Source organism: Melanostigma gelatinosum, assembly GCF_949748355.1.
Source record: "Melanostigma gelatinosum genome assembly, chromosome: 15".
Lineage (NCBI taxonomy): Eukaryota > Metazoa > Chordata > Actinopteri > Perciformes > Zoarcidae > Melanostigma > Melanostigma gelatinosum.
In genome coordinates, this window is record NC_136648.1 from 13531915 (window position 1) to 13558170 (window position 26256).

General features: G+C 41.3%; 2 protein-coding genes across 2 annotated transcripts; both read right to left on the bottom strand.

The window, feature by feature from the left end:
• Positions 1-2030: 2030 nt before the first annotated feature.
• On the bottom strand, positions 2031-15192 carry LOC306789452 (phosphatidylinositol 4-phosphate 5-kinase type-1 gamma-like). The gene is made up of 17 exons (XM_079285407.1): positions 15060-15192; positions 12272-12300; positions 12005-12094; positions 11716-11846; positions 11488-11605; positions 10080-10232; positions 9283-9582; positions 8851-9059; positions 8677-8760; positions 7527-7575; positions 7253-7337; positions 6916-7089; positions 6036-6192; positions 5844-5912; positions 5254-5755; positions 3528-3614; positions 2031-3379 (listed from the first exon to the last, which is right to left on the bottom strand). Exons 1-17 carry the CDS (start codon positions 15151-15153, stop codon positions 3377-3379), a joined length of 2334 nt encoding a protein of 777 aa, XP_079141533.1. The 5' UTR covers positions 15154-15192; the 3' UTR covers positions 2031-3376.
• A 937-nt stretch (positions 15193-16129) lies between these two features.
• Positions 16130-19900, bottom strand: LOC306789510 (phospholipid hydroperoxide glutathione peroxidase-like). The gene is made up of 7 exons (XM_079285485.1): positions 19819-19900; positions 18866-18960; positions 18538-18682; positions 18293-18444; positions 17178-17202; positions 16988-17047; positions 16130-16716 (listed from the first exon to the last, which is right to left on the bottom strand). Exons 1-7 carry the CDS (start codon positions 19882-19884, stop codon positions 16684-16686), a joined length of 576 nt encoding a protein of 191 aa, XP_079141611.1. The 5' UTR covers positions 19885-19900; the 3' UTR covers positions 16130-16683.
• Between the last annotated feature and the right edge of the window lie 6356 nt (positions 19901-26256).

Below are 26256 nucleotides of genomic sequence, written 5' to 3' on the forward strand. Positions count from 1 at the left end.
ATGTATTTATAGAACACTATACTATACCTTTTTTACTTTTTACTTTCTTTTACTTTTTTTGACATGCTATACTTTGACTTTTTTCTTCACGCTATCCTATGACTTTTTTGGACATACAATACTATGACATTTTTTAATTTCACATTGTAATCCATTACAGATTTGTTGTGAATTTTAATTCTGTGGTGTCATAACTGAAGTTATTGCTTACCTTAATCTTTACTTGGTAAATCACTTCACAAAAAAAGCAATTTCTAAAACTTTGCTGACCTCTGGCTGAGAGAAAAAGGCTGATATTTCATACTTTTGTTATTGTAAACCGAATTCATGAAAAGACAACAATGTGTCAGTCCATCTCTCATACTTGTTATTGTTGTTTACCTTTCCCAGCCTGAAGCCCTTCAGGTAAAAAAAAAATAGCAAAGGCCAAATAATTACCGTAAACATCTGGCCACTGTGGTTTTTGCAAATGTTACTCAAAAGTTGAGTTGATCGTGCATTTTTAGGGACTATTTCCAGCTGATGATTTATACGTAGTGCTTTAGTGAGTATCCCCTACACTAAACTACACTGCCTGTTCATCGTAATAAAGTAATAGTACAACAGTTTGGCTCATTGATGTGTTTTCAGTAGTTTCTGGACAACTATGGGATTAATAAGATACTGTATTTCAAGTTTGAATGCAATTTGCAAGTAAGAAACATATCAGAATATATCTAGACATATCCTTGAACAATTCTTTACCTTTGTCGATCACTGGCACTTTTGAACTGGGGAAGGAATAACCACCTGGCTGAATATGAGGGAGGATATTGAGTAGGCAAGAGAAGGAGCAAAAAGTGTTTTCACCGGTAGAAGGAGAAAAACAGGGTGAGGGAAACAATTTGATTCCAGCACAATTGGTCATGTGGGTGCTGATCCTTGTCCATCGCACATTCCATCATGGCCCGACATGGCTGACTTGTCACCCTGAGTGACATTCGCAACACTGGCTTACACATAAAGGACACACATACACAGAGCAATGCATGTGTACCCGCACACAATTGCAATATATATATATAAATATTAGGGGTGTAACAATACGCGTATTCGTATTGAACCGTTCGGTACGAGGCTCACGCATGACGAACCGAACAATACGTTTGAATAAAAAAATATAAAAAATCTTCTTTTTTTTTAACCTTTATTTAACCAGGTAGTCCCATTGAGATTAAAAATCTCTTTTGCAAGATGTAAGTAACAATACTACATAACATTAAGGAGCAGTTTTTGTTTTTTATGCTTATGTGTTGCTAAGAAGACACCCCAGAAGATGGGTCACTCAGGTATAGTTCCATCATTGTTCAAAGTCAAAGAATAACTTCATGATGTTAGTTGTAATGAATAAATATATTTTAAAATCAAGTACATTTCTCTGGTATTTATAGTTTTCTACTGTACCGAAACGTACCGAACCGTGGCTCCACTGTATCGTACCGAACCCAACCGTGGATTTTGTGAACCGTTACACCCCTAATATATATATATATGTGTGTGTGGTTAAAGCCATATTGATCTTTGTCTGTTTTATTCTAGTGTATTTTTAGCAGCAAATCCTCTGCAGATAAATAAAATGCCAGCACCACTATAGCAATCACAATTTCATATCATTACGCTTGCGAGTGTTTAAATGTCACTGTGATGTAGGGGTTTGAAGTATGAAGCTTTAAATATAAGCTTTCATTTTAGGTCTAATAAAAAGATGTATGGCATATGGCAGGTCATATACTGGCATATGCCTTTGTGTAATTTCATTTTACAGTGCAACTAAGTCTTACATTTGCAAGTACCTCAAGGCTACAGTATGCATGACTGTATGAGATTCCACACAAGATGGGGCAGCATTAAGAACTACACTTTTTTTCTGAGACATTGTAGGGCCATCTAGTGGACTATATGCTCATAACATTAGAGAGTCAAAATAGATATATATTTTACACGACATCATTTTTATTTTATTTTACAGTGATCAGCTACAAACAGGCAGGTTAACGTCAGCGGACTCAAATAACACAGTCACATGTTACAGCAGTGCTTATCGACAGTCAGGAAGTCTAATTATGTCCATCTTGTTGATCCCCATGTATGGAAGAAGGGAGGTACTGTCTGCGGCAACAGTAGATTTATTTTCTTACCAAACTGGATAAAATCTGAGGTTATTTCAGTTCAGCTCAGTTTGTTTAATTTGGCCATTGATGGTCAATCCAGTCATGGAAGACTATTTGCATATTTTCACACAGCCAACATGCTCGTAGCTGGTTCAGACCTTCATGGCCTATTACAACAAATGGAAGTACAGCTTTTGAGAATTTGACAAATAGGCAGGACAGCATGTCTCCCAATCACACATCAATAAGCATGCAAACACATGCGCGCACTGAGACACAAGGGCACGTACAAACTGACATGCATGTGCTTAAGCACACGCAGTTTATCTATCATTTACAAAAGTTTTGATTTGTTTTCCTTTATTTGCGGTTGATCTTTTGGTTCTAAATCCTGAAAAGGTGTGAATACATGGTCTATATATTTGGTATTGACCCACAATAAAATACTCTGTATGTTTATATTTTTTTGTTATTTTGAAATAATTAGAAGTGACCAAAATATTAAAAACAGTTATGAAAATGAGTTTGTCAATAAGGCATTTTGAACACAACCGTTCATTGTCAGATCGAAGATTCTTAAGTGGACCGCCACAACACTGTGCATACACAGCACATACCACATGAACTGTGTTTGAGTGTTTCAAACAATAATTAATGACAAAATAACCAGACAAATACGATTTCAGCCACATGTACATTGATAAAGTGCTCAAATAAAATGAGATACAGCTTTGACATGGCCCTAGTGAAAAATGAATGCATGAATAAAGTGAAGTAGTTAATCAAAAAGAGAAATCAATGATACATATGTCCAAATTGCATAGCCAAAGCTGGCACAGTGCAGCGTGACTCAAACCTCCACAGCAGGGCTGCAACAATACCTGACTTAACAGCCGCCATTCACAGTGTCACTCAGCACATTTTATCATGTGATTAAACTTCATTTCTCTGCTTGATATCAGTCAGATTGTCCAGGAGTTGATTTGTTTTCCCCATAACATTTTATGTATGTGTGTTTGTTTGAATGTATGCATGACTGGTATTGGTGTTTACTTTAATGCTTTTAAGTTAATTCCTTTAGTCTCTGTTGGCAAAGCAAGCTCCCACATGCAGCCTGGGCAACGAGCATTAATTGTCGTCCGGGTGGCTTTGCTATTAGAACCTCACAGCGTCTGTATATGGGGACAGCCTCTGGCTCCGCCCACCACTGCTGTCTCCACTGTGAGTTACTGAGAGAGCAGAGAGACAAAGAAAGAGGGAGAGAAAAAGAGAATGAGTAGGAGGAATGCTGAGAGGAGAACAGCAACAAATACAGTTCATCCACTTCATTTCTGTTCTGTGAGTTGACGATGAATAATTAGTGGACTGTACACATACTGTCTCACTCTCCCCGTCTGAGCTCCTTCTGGACTCCGAGCCGTAGTGCAGAGGAGAGTACACCCAGCCCCGGTCCTCCTGAGTCTGCTGTTATCGAACACAGGCAGCCGAGGGCAGCAGAAGAAGAGAGGAGAGAAATGAGAGGAGAGCAGGGGACAGAATAACCAATGAAGATACTCCCTCTCACTCAATGCTTTACAGCAGCCTGGTACAATTTAGCATTTTGGGGTCACCAAGATGCACACAGATGAGTAATCAGGTCAGTTTATGATTCCTGTTTAATTTGCTAACTAAAATCTGCAGGTCTCAGTTAAGGGATGATATAATCTGGATATTCTGGTTTACTTGAAAGACCCCAAAATCACATTTTCCAAATCAGCGTCTTATCGTGACAGATGGGATCCTCGATAGACACACAACTTTCTGTCAAAGTCAGAACGCTTTTGGTTATTACACATAAGATATGAAACGAATGTATCAATAATTGAAACCATGTTTTCAGGGGCTTTAAAACGAATTCAGCTTAATAAACAGGTGATTTCCAGTGTCAGAAAGGAAGATCTCATCCTAGCAAAGCACTGACAACATTAATCTACCTGAGTGCTGCAGGGCGAAGGCTCGATGGATCTATTAGCACAAAGCCAATACAAGCTATAGCTACAGTTATGTAACTGCAGGTCAAAGTTCCTCAAATAATTAAATTGCCGTTGCAAAAAGATGCATGCTCCATTGAAATGCATGTACTGGCCCTTCAGAAGCTGGAGTTATTAATATGCAATGTCTTTTTTTGCAATCCTTGACACTAAATAAAGTTGTGCTTGTGACAGTCCCAAGGGAACAGTGACCAGCAATGCCATGGTGCGGGGGACAAATGACTCCAACTACTTTGGTGGTGACTTACATTGTAACTCAAGCTAGAGTTTAGCTTACGACGGCCAAGAACAGGGGAGTACACCCAATATCTGCCATCTGCATACTGATGGGTGGATGGATGGACACACACACACATGAAAATGAACACACAAATGCATATAGTGTGTGTGCGCAGGAAAAATGAAGAAAAATGAATGAATTGTTAGACAGTGGAGGAGAACTATGAGCAAAGATGTGAGAAGAGAGAAGCAGTTATGATCGAGGAGAGAGAGAGAAAAGGAAGTGGAAAATGGAGAATGAATAATATTATGTAAGACACATTTAAACAGAGAGAGAGGATTATGGAGGGCTGTGCATGACACCGACATGATGCATGAATGCTGAATATAGATCTACAAACATCATGCTGTGCAGGAAAGACAAACCTAGAGTTTTATTCAAAAGCATGAACTATGACCAGTGGCAGCCTCGTGCTTTGGATAAAAGCGTTTCGGACAGCAAGAGCAGCCCCATAGTACGTGCACGCTGCAAGACACCCCCCCCCCCCCCCCCCCCACCATCATAACTCCATCACGCTGTCCTGACTGAGCCACTGCGAGAGACCCAGTAGATCAAAGAAAAACAAGAGAAGGGAAATTACCTTTACTCTCTGGGAAGAGGACTGTCAACAAAACCAAACCAAAGACAGCTTTCTCCAATTCACTGACCAGTGTCATAAGAATGTGTACATCAGATCCCGTAATAATGCAACTTTCAGTTCATTCTTTTTTGTTTTACAACTTGACACATTTTTTAATATCATCTGAAAACATTTAAAAACACAAAGCACTGACATTAGCTGATGGGGACTTACAAAGTAGATGTCAGACACCTGCACCTCTCCATCCAAAGAGTTGTGGCTGCTGGACACCGACAGCTGATTGCACGGTGTTTGCAGCGCCTGCTGAGGCACCTGGGGGCTTGGAGGGTGGGAGGAGGGAGGGGTCGAGGGGAGATGGTGAGAGGGGCTCTGGGTGGAGGAGTGAGAAGACGCAGGGCAGATGGGAGAAAACACTGAGCCAGGTGGGAGGGTGGAGGTGTTTGGAGCTGATGTGAGAAGTTTGGATTGAGCAGCTGAAGGAGAGATTGGAGAAGAAAGAGTGGACGACTGAGCAGCGGTGGGAGAGGTGAGTGGTTTGGTGGATGGACAGATGGATGAAGCAAGCGTGGAGGATGACTGGCTAGCTGATGGAGCAGCGGAGGAGGAAGACACAAAGGAAGGGGTGGATGAGGCAGTGGCATGGAGCTGGTGATCAGGTGACAGATGGCTGGTCATCTCTGTCATCTGTGTGAGCTCAGTGCTCTTTGGGATTTTACTGTAGGAAACACAAAGAGCAATGTTAAAATACTGTTACACAGGCTGCTATGAACGCTGCACGATGGTATTGTTTTATGCACGAGTACCTGAGCTCCACCTCCACTGTAATTGTGTCCTGCTTCTCCCCATGAATCTCAACTACCTCTCTCTGTACCCTGAAAGTACACATGACAATAAAGGGTGTGAAATCAGTGGGGACAGCGCGCACAGTACTTTTTCCCCCCACGAAATATCGTCATTATAGATGCATCATTGTATATTCATGGGATTATTCTCACCTGGCCACACTTGGGGAAAGCATTTGTCTCCGGTAGCGTGGGTGCTCTGGTGTATCGAAGGGGGTTGTGGGTAAGGAGTTGTTAGAGGAGAGAGTGGTGGCGATAGAAGCTGTGGTAGCATCTTCAAAGGAAGGAGGAGTGCAGGGTGGCTCTCCTCCTGAGAGGCATAATCAACCAAGATGATCATTCAATATGAGAAATGAAAATATACTATGAAATGAATCAACTGTACGTGTGCTTGTACCACAAAGTCCTTTGAACCTTCATTGAAGTTCACTGCCATCTAATTGTGTACTGCACTCAAAGCCGTACATGTGACCGGGGCTTTTATATTCAGCAGGACATTTACAAGGCTGTGGATCGCTTGCACAAGTTGTATTCACACGGTCACATTCTGTTGGGTGTGGGCAGCAAATAATGCATGCTCCGACACCTAACATTACACTTTTCTACAGCATCTATCAACACGTATCTAGTCTTGATTTGTTAAGGGTCTGACCTTTACTTTGATTCTGTTGTTACTATACTGCTGCTGCACCTGCATTTCTCCACAGGGCTCATTAAAGGCTCGCCTGATTTAATTTAAAGAGAAAATGGAGCTCAGTGGCAGACAAGTGAAACCTTTTTTTGTGCCAAGTTCAGAAAGACACGACGTAAGAAGGGAAAACCGGCACTCACACGTTGACTGTTCGTTTTATAAAGTGCTTTTCCTCACTAGCTTTGATGAGGGCAGAGGGCTATCAATCTTATACTGGGTTTAGATGTTTGGTAAGCATCCCGTTTTCACTTTGAAAGGAAACCGGCATCCTTTAATGACCCCTGTGTTTACCGTGTCTGTTTATTATCCTGGACAAGTACAAGTTTACTCGAAGCGAACTACCATTGTCCTCCAGCATGGGGAAGCTGCGATCTCCTCGTAGGTTCTCCAAGTTGTCCAGGTTGTCCTGTCTCTCATCACTCACAGAGGGACGCCTCTCACTCGAACCCGTTCCCGCACTGGACTTGGACATGGAGAAAGCCCCTCGTCCTCTCTTAGATGGAGACGACCGCAACGCTGTAACAGCAAGGGATCGTTTACATTTGCTCTCATTCCAAAAAGTAAAGCGTTCCTGTCATTAATACGGAGGGAAACTAAATAGTTATGCCTTATTGGCATTGTTGTCATCAAACATAACCCACGACAGTAGTCTATGGCTCCTGCACATTTGTAAACTCACAGCTGCTCTTCTTGAAGACGATGGTGTTACAGAATTTGTAGAACCTCTCAGCATAGAAACTCGGTCTGTGAACGGACACCGTGTCCTGTGGGACAATAAAAAAAGACTTACCGGTAGTTTTCATGATTCATACATAATGCCATCAATGTGCTACACTTATTACATGAAAGACACAGTGACAAAATGCGGTAAAACAAATACCATTTGGTGAGGTTTTGTCTTGCTTGGATACAGACTATTACATTCCATAAAGAGTTATGTGAAAGCTACACACCCCGTCATGGATGAGGGACTTCCAAGAGTGCTCCAGTTTCTTGATCATTCTGTCAGACAAGACAATTGAATTATTCAGTTAAACTCAGTCCGCGACTTACTGTGGTTACCATGGCAGCTCCAGCCCCACTCACGATGTGTGCAATAACAAGATCTGTTTTAAAAGACTGGGTTCTATGCTCGGCACCACACACATTTCTGATGTCAACACTTAAAGTAAGTAATTGTATTTTGCTGCTCGAGGTAACACAATGGTGATTGAGCCTATATGTCCCACTGATGAAAGTATTGCAATATTTGTAGTATTACGAACTAGGTGTCTGTGGCGACATTCCCTCCTTTGCACAATATTTGTTGGTATTGAGTTTTGCATGCAGCCAAAGACTCTCGACTGCTAAACTCAAAGCTCAATTCTTTGTTTTCAATCGAATAACAATTCTAAATCAACCAAGACTGAAGTCTTAAAGGATTACCACTTGAATAGCTGTTATGTGTCTCCTCATTAGTATTTGATTAAAAACAGTCTGATAAGTCTGGGATTGGTTTTTTCCCTTATGATCTCACTCCATCTTTTAATATTCCTTGCAGACACATAATGCCTGGATTACTGTCTGCCTAAAACTAATCATTTCCTGACTTTGAAGCCAGAGAGCAATCCTCATTTAAGGTGTCCTGAAAAACCCGATGAAGGGCAGACTGATTACGAGAGCAACCGTACACAGTACATCAGACTGAGGAGGCAGTAGAGGTTCAGGGTGAAGACATCGGACACTGTGGGAAACTCTGAAAGCTTTCTTTATGCTGGAAAACAAGCATCGCTTTTCAGTTCTGAGTTTTGAAAACAACCTTGTAAATTTCACGCATATGACATTCGAAACAATTCATGTCGACTTCAGTGTGGTTTTGAGCTTTAAGTCATAATGTGGTAACAACATAGACACTACAAAGCAGATGTGTAAACAACACGTCAGCTGTTTTTAAGTTGTTGTTCCGACCTGCAGGGGCGTTCACAGGATTCTTTCCCAGTCGGAAACTATCTTGCAATAGAAAGTAAAGTGTAATGCGTGTACAGACAAAGCAACTACTCCCACCCCTGCCTGTATTTACATGGCACCTTTAACTTCTGATGTTTTTTTTGTTTTCATGCCTACCTGTAGGACTGCAGGATGTCAATGATTCCAATGAAGAGCAGGAGGCGCTCTCCTTTACTGCCCACCGCTGGAATACCACCCATACTACAGGCAGATAGGAGAACATGAACACCGTTTGTAAATGTAATGTGACGATGAGGGCAAACAGGTCAAAGGTTATGAATGGTGACTAACGTGTCATCGTGGTCCAGTGTGTCCCTGCATGTGGAGCCTCCCTGTATAGACTCCATGGCAGTGGAATACAAGGCTTTCTGAGCTGCACGCCTCTTTTCGTCCCCACCTCCCGGAGGTGAACCCTGAGACTGGTGCTCTCGCTTGGCTTGTGTTTTGTTGTGGACCCCCAGCAGCAAACTGTAGTCCATAATCTTGAAACTTTCCAGAACCTGACATGAAACACACACATGATATTCCAAAATGACATGTTATATTTTTCAAGCTTCAAATGTTGCTTACAACATTGTTTCTCTGCCCTCTCTTCATCTATTCTTCAACTACTGAGCAAACAAAGAGTTAATGTGTTGTGCTGCTTTGTTCAAATAAAATGCCCAGCGTTAATCTACTTTCACAAAGTACTACTCATCAATCTCCCCGCTCTTCTTTTCTCACCAGACAGTCTCTCTGCAGAGTTTTGACGAGAGCGCTGTGTGTGTCCTGGTCCAGAGTGAGGCCTTCAGGAACGTCATTCAGAAAGTCCAGGTCTTTAAAAGTGGGTTTGGACTTTTCTCTTTCCTTCTTGGACGCTCGCCTCTTGTACGTGGAGCCCTTCAGATCAAACTTGAGGTGCATGCGTACAGAGCGTGGTAAAATATTGTTCATCACAACAACTCTGATGTTCTTGCCCCCGCACTGGACGCAGTAGAGGCCAAAAAACTTTGGCAGCAAAGTACGGGGGTTCTGGTTCAAGTTCTGGAGATGTGGGTTCGTGCAGCAGACATAGGGGAAGAGACAGGGAGAATTAAATGAATAAGGCATTTAGTTTATTGTGTTTCAGCCTCAGTACCATGCACCTGGAGGACAGCGTGATCCTTCCACAAGCCTCAGCCAACTCTTGTGTGTGTCCACTGGTTGCATGCTTAACCTATTAAGGAGGACTTAGCCCAGGTCTCGGTCCGGTACAAACTCTGCCCTTATATCTATTACAAAGGCATCTGCTGACCGGGGACAACAACAGGGGGGTAGGATAAAGAGGATTAAGATCAGACTAGAAGTTTCAGGTGCTGCGTAGCTCTTAAGCATTTCCACATGTACACAAACATCCCACCCACCAACATCTCAGAATACACACACTATTACACACTCTGCTTAGGCCACAAATGTGTCTACACTACATGTTGAAAATGGAAAACAATTTGAAAACGGCGATTGAATTGATTCTGATGAGGGAGGGGCTCGGCTTGACTTACCATATAGTACCCCGGAAGGAGTTTCTGAAGAAACTCTGCCTCTTTGTGCTGAACAGTTTTGATGATGAACTCGTCATCGCGGGTCACATAGAATATGGAGCCACTAGCTCCTGGGTTTGTCAACTCGATCAGTGGCTCATTACATATGGAATACTAAGAAGAGCACAGACACAGAGGAAGAGAGATTTAAATCACTAACCCTGGAGACACTGAAAAAAAGTGTCTCTACATAAAGTCTTAAAAGCAGACTTTATCAATTTCCAAGCTTACTCTGCCTGTTTTAAAGGAACCGTTGTCCTTTTGGTAAAGGTCTTTGAAAATGTAATTTCATGTCAGGTGTTTGATTAACGAGAGTTTGTAATTTCATCCTAGCTTTAACACTTCATGGGTACTGCAGGGCTGCGTAGCACTGTTAATGTTGGAGCCAATAGAGCTTCCAAATAATCAAAGCAAAAGACTAATACATCCACCCACTCACATGGCATTGCTCAACTGCAGCAAAAAAGGAACTTTGTTTCAAAGGGCAAGTGTGTAAAGTACAAAAAGGCGTGATGGGTGTGAGTGCAAACAATTACACGTCTAGGAGTGTCAACTGTCTTTTTACACCTTACTGCAGTGTTAGTATCTACAGTGAAGTTACTCATTTAACTGTGGAAATGTTACTTTCGCCCACTTCTTGCTCACGCTGCACACCATTGCACCAGCAAGAATTGTGTTAAACCTGAAGCAATAACAATCAACCCAGTTCTAAAGAAGCTGGTTACAATCTGGAGACTTGAGTTGAGAAGTAAGAGAAAGTGTCCACTGCTTATATATATATATATAGTTAACTGAACAGAGCAATTTCACTTTCTGAGACAGTCAAAACCATGCAATTATACTGGTACTCCACCCCTCCACCAGCAACACATGCAAACACAAACTACCGGTACTCTGTCATACTCTGTTAAAAAAAAGAAAGCTTTAATCTGCTAATCTCCCTCTGGCACAGGTAACGTGCAGCTAATGTGTGTGTAAATACTGAATGTGCGCACTCTTGCATGCAAAATAAGTGAGTGTGTGTATTTTATTCCAATAAACATGCAATGCACAACAAAAAGTATGAAATATTATTCGATATTCCTTTTTGTGTAGACAAGGACATTGTAATAGAAATTACTTTCGGAATGATATAATACCCACCTACACTGCGTCGGTATGGCTCTAACCCAACTATCTAATGTCACGAACTGGCCAGTTGAGCAGTTCAATAATATCACCATTGGAAAGGCAAATCATTATGAGGTGTAAATATTAACTTCACTGCTGATGCTCTGCATAACAGAAAACATTTCAGGTCCACAGCTCATTAAGACATTAAAAACACGGACAATGCAGCACCAGTCATCAGAAAAAACAAATATCTCACCAGGTAGTCATCTGGTCGGATCCCAAACAGCTCTCGGAAGTAGCGGAAGGCCACAGGGGCGTAGGTCTTAAACCTAAAGTCTGGGTAGTGGTGGGCTGGAGTGAGGTTACTGCCTTCACTGTAAGGAGCAAGATGGCGCAGACAGGACGAATTAAAGTAGACAGAAAGGTTGATTAGATGCTTACCACACACTCGCCCTCACATAAACACACGCTCATACAAACGCACCTGGGGAAGAAGATGCTTTCCACCACGTAAAAGTCCTGCATCAACACATCTCTCTCGGGCTTGGAGCTGAGGTTGCCTACAGTGTATCCAATACCCAGCTGGATGGACCCTTGCAAGGCAGAGGAGGTAGTCTGGAGGCAGAGAAGAGAGAAAAGAACAACAGAGTAGTGTTGCCTTCGGGTGTGGGTGGAACGTAGTTGGTGAAATCGTGACGCCAAGCAAACCTACAAAAAGTATTTAAGGCAAAAGATCAAGAAAAACAAGGAGACAGATGAAGAGGAGGGGCGACCTTCTTATATGTTGTCTCTCCAGAGGCATCTACCCTCCTATGGCCAATCTTTTTCTCATTGGCAAGGCCGACTCCGAATGGGGACGGCATCTGTTACAAGGAGAGAAAAAGGGGAATGCAAATGTATACGTGTTATAGGTTCCGCATTTATTGTGCACAGTCACAGGTGAAGGATTGAACAATGCAGCAAACGAATGCAGATGAGAGAAGGGAAAGAGAAGAAAGCAACAGAGACAGACGGGTGTGTAGCGTGAAGTAGCCTCTCACCTCTGTTATCTGCGCCTTCTTGGCTGAATCTGTGGACAGAGACAGAGACAGAATGAGCGGGAGACATAGTTTGAGAAATGTCCACATCAGTGCAAAAATATTTAGCCTGATTCAGCAAATAATAATTTAACAGAGAATGTCAACTTTGGCATCAGACTCCACTGGGTTTTATGATTGTTATCCAAATAGATTTAGGGCATCATGAGGAGTACATGACATAGAGCACAATAAACTCAACCTTTCATGAGGGCATACGTTGTTGTAAATACCTTCAAGTGCACAGAAAAGGACATTTTCAATATATAATAGTCCATGGCAAAAGGAAAAAGCTTGGAGCGGTTATTTTATTAACAACCAAACATCCACACCCCTCAGCTCAGGCTACTCGTTTAGTTATGTTGTTTATTTAAAAAGAAAAATGCACAACACATTTATTGCACCGGATACAGCTAAGAGAGAATTTGGCAACTTTTCAATCAAATTGAACTTAATTAACCTTGTTTCAAATCAGTTGGCGGTCAACTCACCAGCAGAGGAGTTCAGTGCCAACAGGTAACCAATTGTTTTCTAATCCAGAAAGACATCCAGCAAAATTCCTGGCAAACCCAAAACCACCACTGCAGAGAGCGGTCAGTGTTTTCTATCCATGGATCAGTGAGATTTGCACCGGGAAGGTACAATCTCTGTTGGATTGACTTCCTCCCTAATCTGAGTTCTGTCATTGGCTAAAATCTCCGGATCACATTGTGGGCCAATCACACATGAGGATTAGGAAGCCTCTTTCCCACTTACATGAAGGACGAGACTGGTTCCCTGTATGTAATGTGACTGTGTATGAAAGACGCAGCAGAGAGAGCAAGGAAGGAAGGAAGAGACAGTTCATAGTACTTCAAATACAAACTAAATGGTTTACATCATCGAGCTAAATTGCAGGTCATGTGAGGTTGAAGATTAAGGAAGTGCAGCTGACAGAGCCCGGATAATGAATCTGTAAGCCATGTTAAAGTGCACCCACTGTAGCAGAGTTTGCCATCACTAAAGCACGGCAGAGCACAATAATAGTGCCATACATAACGTAATGATTTGTTGTTTTAGGTCAGCACGTGCAAACAAAATGAAAGAATCATAAAACGTGAATTCTTAAAAATCCAAACTAACATGCAACAGATTTTATAAAAGTTATAAAAGTTAGGTGATCACCAACGTCATCAGAATTAATCCCCTGCGCACCATGAATGGTTGTAAATTTCAGTCGTTGTTGGCACATGGAACAAAGTTACGAAAAGGGTATACAAATTGGACTGGACAAAAAGAACAAATTCAGCATGCAGCATGCAACTGCACAAACAAGAATAAGTGTGTCCCCATAACTCCATTCATTTTCTTGTTTCCTGCCCAGTGCCTACGCAGTGACAACACACACGTGGCTGGCCACACCTGTAACCTGCAGATTAACATTCCATCAAAGCCTGTCAGGCAGAACAATGAGAAGGAGCACACACAAAGAGTCTCTGTGGGATTAGGGTCAGGCCAGAATAATGTGTCACTGAGCTGCATGCAAAACAACAGGACGAGCACACTGTAGCATTTCTGATGACTATGTGCAAAACCGGCTACCTGTAAGATGGCTTGTTATGGACATGTTCGTGTTAAACTGCATTCACTGAAAGCTCATTTAGATGTTTTTGCAATGAAACACCATGTTAAGAAACAAATGCCTTACGGCCTGTGTGTGTGTGTGTGTGTGTGTGTGTGTGTGTGTGTGTGTGTGTGTGTGTGTGTGTGTGTGTGTGTGTGTGTGTGTGTGTGAGTGTGTGTGTGTGTGTCATAAAGAAGATTAGATCTCTCTTATCAACTGAGAAAGTGGTGGCCTGTTGCTGTGACATTAATGTGACACTATACACAGGAGTAGATTTCTGCCTCGAGGCTCTCTGCACACAAGTATCATCTGGTGGATTTAATAATAATCATGTGTGCACAAACATCCAACGTAACTGCGCACACATGCATGTTGGACCTGATAAACTGATCAGGATCACGTCTGCTTTCCTTCATCAACATTTGCACAGAAATATCACAAACCTGTCATGCAATGTTGTGTCGTATTTTCAGCCATGACATCCACAGCGATGCTGTAAATTGATACCCACAAGGGATCCGTGCGTGGTTTATGTTATAATTCCATATCAGATTATGTAAAGCACTCTTCAGATTTAGCTAGGAAGAGGAGGCAAGGGATGTGGAATGAATTATGAAGACAGACAAGAGGGTGAGGAGAAGAGCAAAAAGACAGTGTCTGCCGATGTCATACAAAAGGTATAGCTGCTGGTGACTCACACATGACTACTGTATGTGTGTTTATAAATAGCTCCACTCATTCAGGGACGATCCAGTAGCTGGTCTCGAGGTCTGATGGCACCATGTGTAGTGTACACATCCCTAATGTGCACCTTGTGTTTGTGCCAGCGTGCAGCGAGCCACTGACACCATGGGCCGTTCACAACAGAGCAGCGGTGACTTGAATCTTGACACTGTTATCTAACCAAGCAATTTATTATTCATCTTATGTTCCTCTCGGGACTATTTTTTTCTGGATCTGTCTCCGTGGCAAAAGAATATATTTATTCTCTGTACAGGGAAATAGTGAAAGATCTATTATCAGATATGATTAATTGACTGGATGCTGCCCAACTTCTACCACCAGTGCACCTGCTCTCGCCGGTCGGTGGACCACCAAAGCGAGGGGGCTATTTGACCGACAAGGACGCTAAATGAGAGACATACGAACCGGTGTCCCCCAGGTCGAGCTGCAGACAGAGGCTGGCGGCAGCTTCCTCACTCGTCCTCCCGTCACCCCTGGTTTCCGCAGTCCTCCCGTCCATCTCCCGGACTGTTCCCGACGATATCCTTCCTCAGTGAGCACAAGATGAGGCGGTGTGCGCTTCGAAACAATGCAGAAATCCTGTCATTTCACCCGCTTTAGTGTTCGCTGCTACAATTACATCGTTTTCCACGATGCATGTCGCAGAGTATTGTGGTAACCGCAGGGACGCGGTGTGAGCATCGCTGCGCGTCATCGTTCTCACGCAACGGCTGATGCGTGAGCCGCCACAGCATCATCTTCCCAAAACCGACAACGTCAGTTGGATACAAGATACCTCCGTAAAGAGGTAAGCAAATGTTGACATTTTAAATTGTAGGTACATTTAATAAGGCTCTGCTTTTAATGGGCACGACTCCCAGCAGGGAATCTTATTCTCAAAAAAAATGAGAACATATGAAAGTTGACAATAAAATAAAATATATAACATTTTTTAAATTATTTTTTATAAATAAAAAATACTCACTACCACAAAGTTAATGAGACGCTTTTGTCAAGTTGTTTTGGTAAACTTATCATGAATTGAATCCTATTAATTACTAGCATGACCATCTTTTTTTAGTGCACACCACATAAGAGAAAGTTTACCACTAAAAATACAGAGCTTCCAATAATACATGAACTTATTTACTTTTGTTCTAATGCATCTGGTATTTTGAGGAAATATCCGTTTCCCCTACAATTAGTTATATCAAGGAAACTTTCTGGGAATTTAGTAAGATACTTGTATAACAGACCCATAAAATAAAGACGTAGGACTGTACATTATATAAAAATTGTGCATTTAGACAATTCTACATTTCAACCCAAAAAAACGCAATGAGGCGATTTACTTGTATTTGGCACAATAAAGCTTTACTGAGGACGGAAACAAGAGAAAGCATTACTACCAACACTAATTAAAACCTAGTTTACAGTTAGAGCAAAACCTTGCAGTCGCTTCAAACTATCTCAACAAATTGGTTTTTCCCCCCACACACTTATTAAGTAACCAGTCTTGAAGCGAGCACGTGAGCAAATTCATGATTTTAATAGGTGCATGTAAATTGACAATTTAATGTCCTGGACAGCATTTTATTTTCCAATTTCATCACATGACAAGTCACGGCCTACAGATACAAGAATGGAACCTTCAGTAAGTTAAGTGCAAATAATATCAGTAGCTTTTCAGAAATCTAATAAATATATGGCATCTTATGTCCTTACATTAAATAGACATTGACACATGAACAAACTTGTCACTTAACATTAAGGAAGGATTACATGGTATTTGTATTGGAAAGAGGAACGGCTGAGTCTGCCGTAAGATGCGAGGGGTCTCGACTTTGCATAACTAATGACTGTCCTCTCATATGGTCGAATGGGTCTGGCATGGGTGTGTTCTGGGGGTTAGTTGCACGCTGGGGATCATCAGGCCTGCCCTTCCCAGTGTTGGGTTTACAGACAGGCCGTCACTGGTCCAGACACACACACACACATACCCTGAAGTCCATAGGAGAGGTCAGGAGTCAAACAAACATAGGCGACAGTATTACAGGTACTTAGGCAGGTCCTTCTCCACCACCTGCAAAGAGAAATAAGTCAAAATGTTACCATTGCAGGACCATTGACAGACGTTCACTATACATATGGATAAAAAAGCTAAAATCTGAACAATGGATTATTAATTACCAGTTCCCATACCCTTATAATCCATAAACATTGAAGCACAATGCAACAAACTGTGAATAAACTCCAATAGGCTGAGATTAACAAAGCTCTAATTAAATGAAAGTAGAACTATTGTGAGCGCCACCATCATGAGAACATTGATGCATTCACAGCATGCAACTTACACTGGGATCATCCGTTGGCCCGTATCTCTTCACCACTTCTCCTTCTCTATTAATCAGAAACTGTTGAGGAATAAGGCATTACAATATTAGCTTTTTAGTTCTCATATTTGTACTGTATTTTTCATGCAGTTGAGGCAAATTTTGACAGAAGATGCTTCTTAGAAAGGGACAGTGCCCACGAGAAAATTACCTTTGTGAAGTTCCATTTGATGCTACTGTAGAGAGGGAAACAAATATTACATTAAAAACTGCTGTTTCAACCTTCATGGATCACAGCTTCAATTCAAGTTAGTTACAATGGTGACCAGTTTATAGATTAACTTCATACGGTATCAAGACGAAAAGAGATGCAGACGAATGCCGTTTGTTCAGACTTAGCTTATTAAGGGGACTTTATTTACAACACAATTGGTTTTGGTACAGTAGCATGTAAGCACTGGACCGATTTAAATGCCCCTTTCAACACTAGCTCACAGTTCAATGCTGTAATCAGATGACCATGAGAGAATCATCTCTTCAACTTTACCCCACCCAAAGCAAGTGAGACACGAAAGAGGAAGAAAGTAGTGCGATGAAGTAATAGAAACTGAACCGGATGTGTATGACAGTGTTCCCATTTCAGGGCAAATGTAGAAATTTAAACACTAAATTATTGTGAAAAATAAATATTTAAATCATCCGTGTGCTTACGTAGTACCAACCAATAATGTCATGACACCCACCCATCCATCCATCAACGTTTTGACAACGTGTGCCACACACACACACACCTCCTTTAGTAGCTACATTAAAAGCTACATTCTAAGCCCGCCCATATTTCCACGATCAAATGTGAAGGAATGTATTTAAATCCCCCTTGTAACTGTACAGCACTGATATTCTGTTTCACAGATACAGAAGCTAAAGACGTGATGCAAGTCCTCACATACCGAGACGACATTTAGGAGAAAATGACAACAGGAATTATGGCCATAACTATCAATTATAGACCACGGCTGTAATCTTTGCATCTTCAGCTGTGTTGCTGGACACCATGAAGATAGACACACAGCGCACACTTTTTAAAAACAGAAATGCAACTTCTCACACATAACTGTATATGTTACACTGACGGAGCGCATCAAATGGGAACTAACACATAATGGTCACAATAATGTGCTGAAAACAAACTAGACTAAGGGTCTAAGATGTTATTCTAATCACCTCAGTGTTACATGCATGTCACGCTAAAGGCGGTTACTCATTTTGCCTACATAATGTCTTGAGACTTTTTGTGAAGAGAACAGAAAAATAGAAGAAACTTACTTTCCCAAGAGTCCCTTGCCTTTGGGCTGCGCCTTCATCCACTTCCACAGAGGGTGAGCCCCGTCTCCATTCACATCAATCTTATGGAAGAGGTCAAACTCAGCGTTGTAAGCTTTGGCGAATTCCTTAATCTCTGCATCAGTCCCTGGCTCCTTGATCACACCAACAAAAAAAAAAGTAAAGTTAGAACATTTTAAATTTAAAGTTATGAATATAAATCTGTGTTATCAGTTTAGCCTCGTTACCTGTCCTCCAAACTGGTTGCATGGAAAGCCCATGATGCGTAAACCTTGCTCAGCATAGGAGGCGTGCATTCCCGCTAGCTGAGTGTAGTTTACCTTGGTCTTTCCTCATTTAGAGGCGACATTTACAATGATGCACACATAACCTCTGGTCGGGAAAAACAAGAGGTTAAACTGGGAAAACAATTCTAGAGACGACTGCGTGTTTGTGAAGTATAAACATGGCAACTGCAAACAAATATTCCACTCTATACTGCTGTTCTTAATTTAATACAACATCCTTTAAATATACCACAAGGATGCATGGAATTATAATGTATATATTTTTTACCTGTATTTCTCAAGAGACACCTCATTGCCATCAATATCAATGGCGTTGAACTCGTAGATTGACTTTGCACTCTGCCAGTCCATCGCCTGAGCACACTGCATAGAGAAGGAAACAAAGTGAATGGTATGTAGGTGAGAGTGTGGTTGAGTAAGACGGCGGAAGATAAAGGTTTGTCGGCGCTAAAGTCCATGAAGGCAAACCAAAGGGCAAAAAGCTCAGGCCTGAGAAATACACAAGAACACGTCAAGGAACAAAGTCAAGACAATTCATTTAATGTCGTGAATAATGTCCCCACCCTTGAATTGACATATACAACAGGTTTAACATTAAAACCTGCATGTTAGTAACCTATATGCACGACTAGCTTACTGAAGAGTACAAAGACAGCACTCTAAAAACAAAAATAAATTAAAGTTGACGTAGGGCAATAGCTACGTTTACGTCTATGCATTAAAACGTGGAAAATGAACATAAAACACATAAAATGAGCTTCTCTTAATCTGATGTTAATTTAAATCAACTGACTTGAAGACGAACGAGGATTATAAACAACTTGAACGGAATCTTCATCTCTTCCCGTTTTCAGAGCTAGCGCTGCAGCACAGCCAGCTTGCAGTCACGCTTTCATAATTGAATAAAACGCGATATTTGAGTTGAACTGAGACCAGCTGGAGGGGTAAACCATTAGCTAACGTTACATCCGTACGTGAGCCTTAAACTGACATCCAAAGGCAGGCATTACGCCTCGGGAATTTGTCTTTAACACGAAGCTAGTGTCAGCGGCTTGGTCACCATCGGACGCATTTGATCGTTACACCACATTTAAAATTAGAAACGCTTTACCCGACCTACATGTTGTTGTTCGTCATACAGGCAGAAGCAGATAGATTTATTTATTTTACCGCGGCACACATTAAGAGATAGACATATATTATCGTGCTCTACACACTCACCATACTTCTCTGTAGTCCTCTGCTCCCTAACAGACCTAACAACACTATCGGTCTGCACAGCCTCATTGCAGCGACAGTGATGACCCTTATCACGTGATATTTAACCACGCCCACTGACTGACTTTTATTGACAGCCAACATTGACAGATTGTGGGGTTAATTAGTTCGCAAACAGTTGCTTATTTACACATCCAGAAGTTACAGAACAACAATATATTTCTGTCCTAATGATTGCAGTTCAACTCTCTTTTAGCTCTGTTGATGGTCTCCTCAACTCCTGAGGGAAAATATATCCCCTTTTTTCTCTTAAAAAAAAGAAGATGTTTAAGCAACAGGACAATGAGAGGACACTGACAGAACGACTTCCTTCTTCTAGCAGCCTGAGTGTGATGTTCGTGCTCACCCACTCACTGGGGAGCAATCATAGAAATACTTGGGGAATGTGACATCTTGCCTCAATATGTTTGTGCAAAAGAGGCAGCTCCCTTGGAAACTTGAGACAGCAACAGAGAGCGGGCGTGTGACTCATCTGATCTATCATGCTCTTCACAAACCATGCAGATAAACGTGTGTGCCAATGAAGAGTTAAGGTTTAAGTGACACTGAGTGTTTTTATTTCCAATAAACACAACTATTTACATAGAATAATGTGGGAAATGTATTCATATTGAAGGTAACCCTAACCAAACATCCTTGAGATTTGGAGTCCATAGGAAAGGGAGTTTAGGGCTGATTTAAACAGACCTGGTGGAGGAAGAGAAACTTCAAGGAAGGGACGCACAGTGAGACCGTATTGAATGTGTTTACTCTCTCTATCTATCTACCAGGATTTGGGTAAATTAAATATATGAAAAATACAGGAAGAGTACTGCCAACATTTGTTGCTGCATACCCTTGTGGGTCAGTACATTTCTTTAAGAGTACATAAACAGTTTAGAATAAGTTACTCACCGGGAATACACATGCAAGAATGATGCTTGGTTTTTCCTTTTTTATATTCATCTTAATTTCTGTCTACAGGTTGAAAATACTGTCAAGTACTGATGTGTCCAAGTTAGGAAACTATAAATTCACTGTATTTTTACTGTATCCCCATCCCTATCTCATCAAAGCTGTAGTTTTATTCTTTTTCCAACAGAGGGCACTATCTAACTATAGAAAAGATTGATGTTGCTTGATGTTGACGTTGCTTTGAAATAGACTCCAGGGATGTGACGTCAGACTGGTGCCACAATTAAAGTCCTTATGAAACAGCATTATGCTTCTTTAATTGAATGTGTTCCCTGCTGAAACTGAATATTGGAGAATGGGACCTAACACACAAAGGAACCATTCAAAAGTGTAAAACCAACAGGTTATCAGTTGGCCTACTTCAGTAAGGCAAGTTTATTGACAACATTTTCATGTATTTATAAAGTGCAAAGTATCAGATCATGTCAAGGAAACTATAAAGTCCATGGACTTATCGCTGTTGATAAAAGAGGCTTTTAATAAGGTTTGACAAAACAGAGAAATGGCCACAGGTTTCCTCCTGAAACGTCCAGTTCAAAGCCCCTAATTAAACACCTCACGTACAGCCAATTAAACTGAAATGAAAGGGGTTCTATCGTACAAGACATCCATAAAATCAATGCGGTGTGGGTGTGTTTTCTGTTTTGTGGAGGAGTAAGAGGTACACGCTGTAATTAGTTGTCCTCCCTCCACTGTCAAAGCATATGTATAATAAATAATACTGTAGATTTTTGTTGTGCATGTGTTTTTTTCCCACTTTGCTCTTCTGAAATTTTACTGAATTCTTGTCATTTTACTTACCCATATGAACTGTGCAGATCAACTCTTTTTGATTCTACTACATCGTGAAACCCTGAAATAATTTCAAATGTATGTGCACCTGTTGCACACACACATAAATGCACATGTGTGCAGACTCAATTTATTTAACACTTTAACAGCTGTTAAATGTCAAATATGCAAACATCACTTCATGCACACCAGAAGCATGTGTAAGGAAAAGCAAAATTAGGACATATATGTACTGGGTGACTGTGGCATGTCGATGTGTCCTAGAGCGAGACACTTAACCCCAAAATTGCTCCCGCAGCTGTGCCTACGGTGTAGCAATGTGATAGAATTAAAATTGTAAGTCGCTTTTGATAAAAGTGTCTGCTAAAAAAATGACTACAATGTACTACTAACTATTATTGTATATTTAGACAAAAAAGTAAAAAAAAATAAAAGATGAGAGTTTTCATGATTTTGTGAGAGTATGGTTGATATGAAAGTCTGCATACAGGACATGGTTACCTCTGTATTACCATCTGTATTACTGATAAATTGCTGCACATTTATCCTGCTGCAATGGATGTTGGGACCTGTTCCGAACAGCAGAGAGCAGCTTTATTGTTTATTGTTTTTCCTTTTTTTTCATCAAAGAGTTATGCTGGGTCATACACCAGAGAGCCAGCTAACCCGCCCTAAATGATGAGAAATTGTATTTGTGGACAAGCGGGCTCTAATGAATAGGAACAGATGGAAAACACGGAAAAATGAACAAGTTTCATATTAAAAGGGGAAAAAAACAGTTGCCTAGCAACAACCTCTGCTAAACCTGACTCCTCCCCCCCCCCCCCCCCCCCCCAACACATACACGCACGTATGGAGATATGCGCACCACGGGAGATAAGATCAGATGCTTCAAGAAAAGTTAGGGTTATTTCTCACTGTTACTAAGCAACAAGTTGGCTGTCTTCTAAGTCTTCGCCATTTCTCTGTCGGTCTCCGCTGGAGATTAATAGTCAGAGGCAGAAATTAAGTTGACCACAAAACTTCAGCAATTTCTCAAAAGTTTTCTTTACAAGCAGAGTTTAAATTGACATCACCTGGGTTGGCCCAGCGGTTAAAAGAAGATTGTTTCATTTCACGACAATATGCTCTGTGACGTACTCTACGTTCTGCTGATTATGTTCTGTTGATTATGTTAGCACTTCAGAGTAGCACTTCATTTCGAAGTGCAGATCACTTGTATACAGATACATTTTTATGAAATATTTTGAATTAAATGTTCAGATTTTTACTGTCGTTGTTGAAAGTGACGTATAGAATCAACACTGACGTTCCTACATCCAAACATATTTTAGATGTTATATTTTACCTGCAGTGTTGGTTATAACAGATGTGCTAAATGAGGAGCCTACATATGCCTGCTATCGTAGCCCGACGCCTTGAGAGGCATATGGATGGTTTACATGTTACAAATCAAATCAGGATCATGCTGAAGAGCACCACTGATCTGAACAGCTACACCACACTGTTGCATGTGTTTACAGTATGAAACAAAAGGAGTGTAATGAAAACAGATGGCAACCTATATTTGCATTGGCAGAGAATCTTTTACATTTAACCCTCACACTCTGAGGGGCATGGTTGGCAAGGCAACAGATTCTGCAGTCTGTTTCCCATGACTGCATCTCAATAGTCCAGATCACCCTTCCTATCCCTCTATCTTCCTTGAGTAACACGAGTAAGACCAGGCAGGCGCTCGGTGTGTTCAAAGCCTCAGTGTTATGCTGACAGGCAATTGGCAGCTCACGACATCCCTACATGCATGCATACAACGTATCCCTCAAATCCATCCCCAAGATCATATTAATACGAATACGTTTTAGCTGCTGCCTGACCTGCTTGTTACCATTTGAGCCTTAGATAAATCAAACTTTATATTTGAGCTTAGTTCGATAACTTTAAACATTATATTTCCAAAGATGTTGTTTCCCAAACACTTATCTAAAATCATCACCGCACCCTCTTACATAACTAATGTTTAGATGTGTAAGTTACATCGCTTTAGTCATTTCCAATTTTTCAGTTAAACCGAATGATTAAGTATTCCTTCATGAGTTGAGTAAATTACTTCTTAAGCTACATAATCCATTTAAAAGCCCATCGGATTGTCTAGAAAACATTGTTAAGCTACAAACAGGGCTGTTTCTCTCAGCCCATGAAAAGCTGATGTTTTTGCTGATGCCTGGTTTTCACAAGACTGCAAGGATATATGTCTATCACACTGCAATTATCACCCGAATGTATAGAAATCTTGCAGAAATGAGAAAGTGGTGGACGTAACACATCTACCATCTACACCGTGAACGAACGGGGTGGAAAATGTACAAACTGTAGAACCGCCAGGACTTTTCCTGGGGTAATTATTGGACCAGACGGGTCAGTAGCTAGAGAAAGACCTCGTTTATCGAGGTCAAAAACCTTCAAATACTTTCCCAGGATTTACTTGGTGACGATGGTAGGTCTCTGTGTCAGTGCAGAACTTTATAAATCTGTGCTGCATTCAGACGCAGCATGCCTGGAGTTGGCACAAACACAGTAAAAAAGAAAACTATTCAGCATCAGACAAAAGATTTTGAGTTCTGAAAAGAGAACTGAACTCTTCATCTGTAACTGAAAGTGCTGGATGTCTGCAGGAAAGCTGGCGCAGCTCATTAACCATCTAACATGATCGTGAGTAGCTGGTGTTGAGAGCAGCAGGGACAGGGACTCTTGAGTAAGAGGTAAAATATAAATTGAAGTACTCTGAGAAAAATCATTGGGAGAATCTTGTTCAAGACTTGAGTGGGATTGCATTTTGTTGAAACCGAGCACAGCCGACTCCATACAGAAATGGTTTCCTTTGTCCATCACAGTGAACATCAAGTCTGCATCAATATGTTTCAAAGTTCTGTTGCCACTGTGTTATAATGCATATTGATATTAAAATCCTGCAGCGTGTTTTGTCACGGCGATAATCTAACTTTGAGAAAGGTTAATGCCAACTTGATGTTCTTGGTATATGTTGTACTTAAAATCCTAAAATCAGTGGTACGATCATTTAAATGACAGAGACAAGAGAAAAGCAATTGTTATGTCTCTGATAACTGTGGAGCTGGAACGTTAGAGGTGCTGGTATAGGCGTATTATAAGCTTGTTCCACTCTTTTATGCTGAGCTGGCAAATCACCTCCTGCCTCTGTAGCTCCAGCGTAAGTGCACAGACATGAGAGTCGTATCGATCCTCTCACCTAACTCTCAACAACAAGCTTATTTTCCAAAATGTCAAACTATTCATTTGAATCCTATGAAAACAAAGAATCAGATATGAGGAGCTGTAGATTTCGACAAGGTTTGAAAAGTGTGTGTGGATAAACAAGGTACATCTCAAAGCAATAATAACTTGTTAGAATATTAGTTCATTTGCAAATACTTCTGAATAAATGATTCTTCATCATGGCGTTTGTTGTGACAAACATCTTGAGTGATGTATTTTAATTCATTTGAGAATGTCAAGCAGTGAAGTCAAGCGGCTGGAGTACTTCTGGAGGCCCTCTGCTCAAACCTGAGCGACAGCTATGGCCTTTCTGGAGGCCAGGCAAAACCAGATCATTTCACGATAACGACAGTCACTTTTCAGCTGTTATGAAAAAGAGCCGTTGGACAGGACAGTGAAATCTCAAATGTATGCCTTTTTAAGAAGATCTGTGGTCCTGTGGAGGTTTTTGACAAAAATTTCAAGCAGGCAAGTAATTGCGCTGCTGTGGAGCGAGCCAAATGAGCTGAGCTTGATTCTCATAACGACACCTTTGGCAAAAGTGAACGGCGGCTGGCATTTTTAGCTCTCACCTGATCATCAGATCAGTCTGCGGGCTCCACTATTCACTTTCACAAAATGTCCAGAACAAGCTGCAGCAGAATAGTACCTCCACCACAGCTTGTTGGAGAAAATTGACTTCAAAGGACAGGGGGCTGTATGTATTTTCCAGAAGTCAATGAAATGATGAATGTGGCTACTCACAAAGGTGTTCGTTGTGTGAGCAGATACAGTATTACCGGTTCAAAAAGAGAATGTGAGTCATGACAGATAAACAATGACAAAGGTGCCTCAGTTGGAAATGTACTTGTTATGATTCATGCCATTTTAGCACCATTAAGACGTGTAATGCTGCTGGTTATCGCTGCACTGCACCTCCTCTCTAGATGTGCTTTCAAAAGGGGGATGAGTGCATCACCAATATCACACGGGGGCTAGCATGAGACCTCTGATCACCTCACAGCAAGACTGACGCCTGCAGCTGTCTTTGAAAGAAGCCTTTTCGCTTTCATGTCAGTATTTTACTTTTCTTTTGCTTCCCTTATTATTGCCCCGTCGTCTTTTTCATCTCTTCCACTTTTCTTTCTTCCCCCCCACCCCCCCCCCCCGCGCTTTCTCTCTTTGTGGTCCACACCCTGCTGTGTAATCCAGTCTTTCCCTCAAGCGAATTCGTTTATCTGTAATGGTTCCTCATTCTCACCTGCACACACAACACGTGCACAAAAATAAAAAATGCTAAATTAGCCTTTGTGCAAGGAACTGCCTCAATGTCCATGATGTGCCTGAAAGCACTCTCAGTAAATT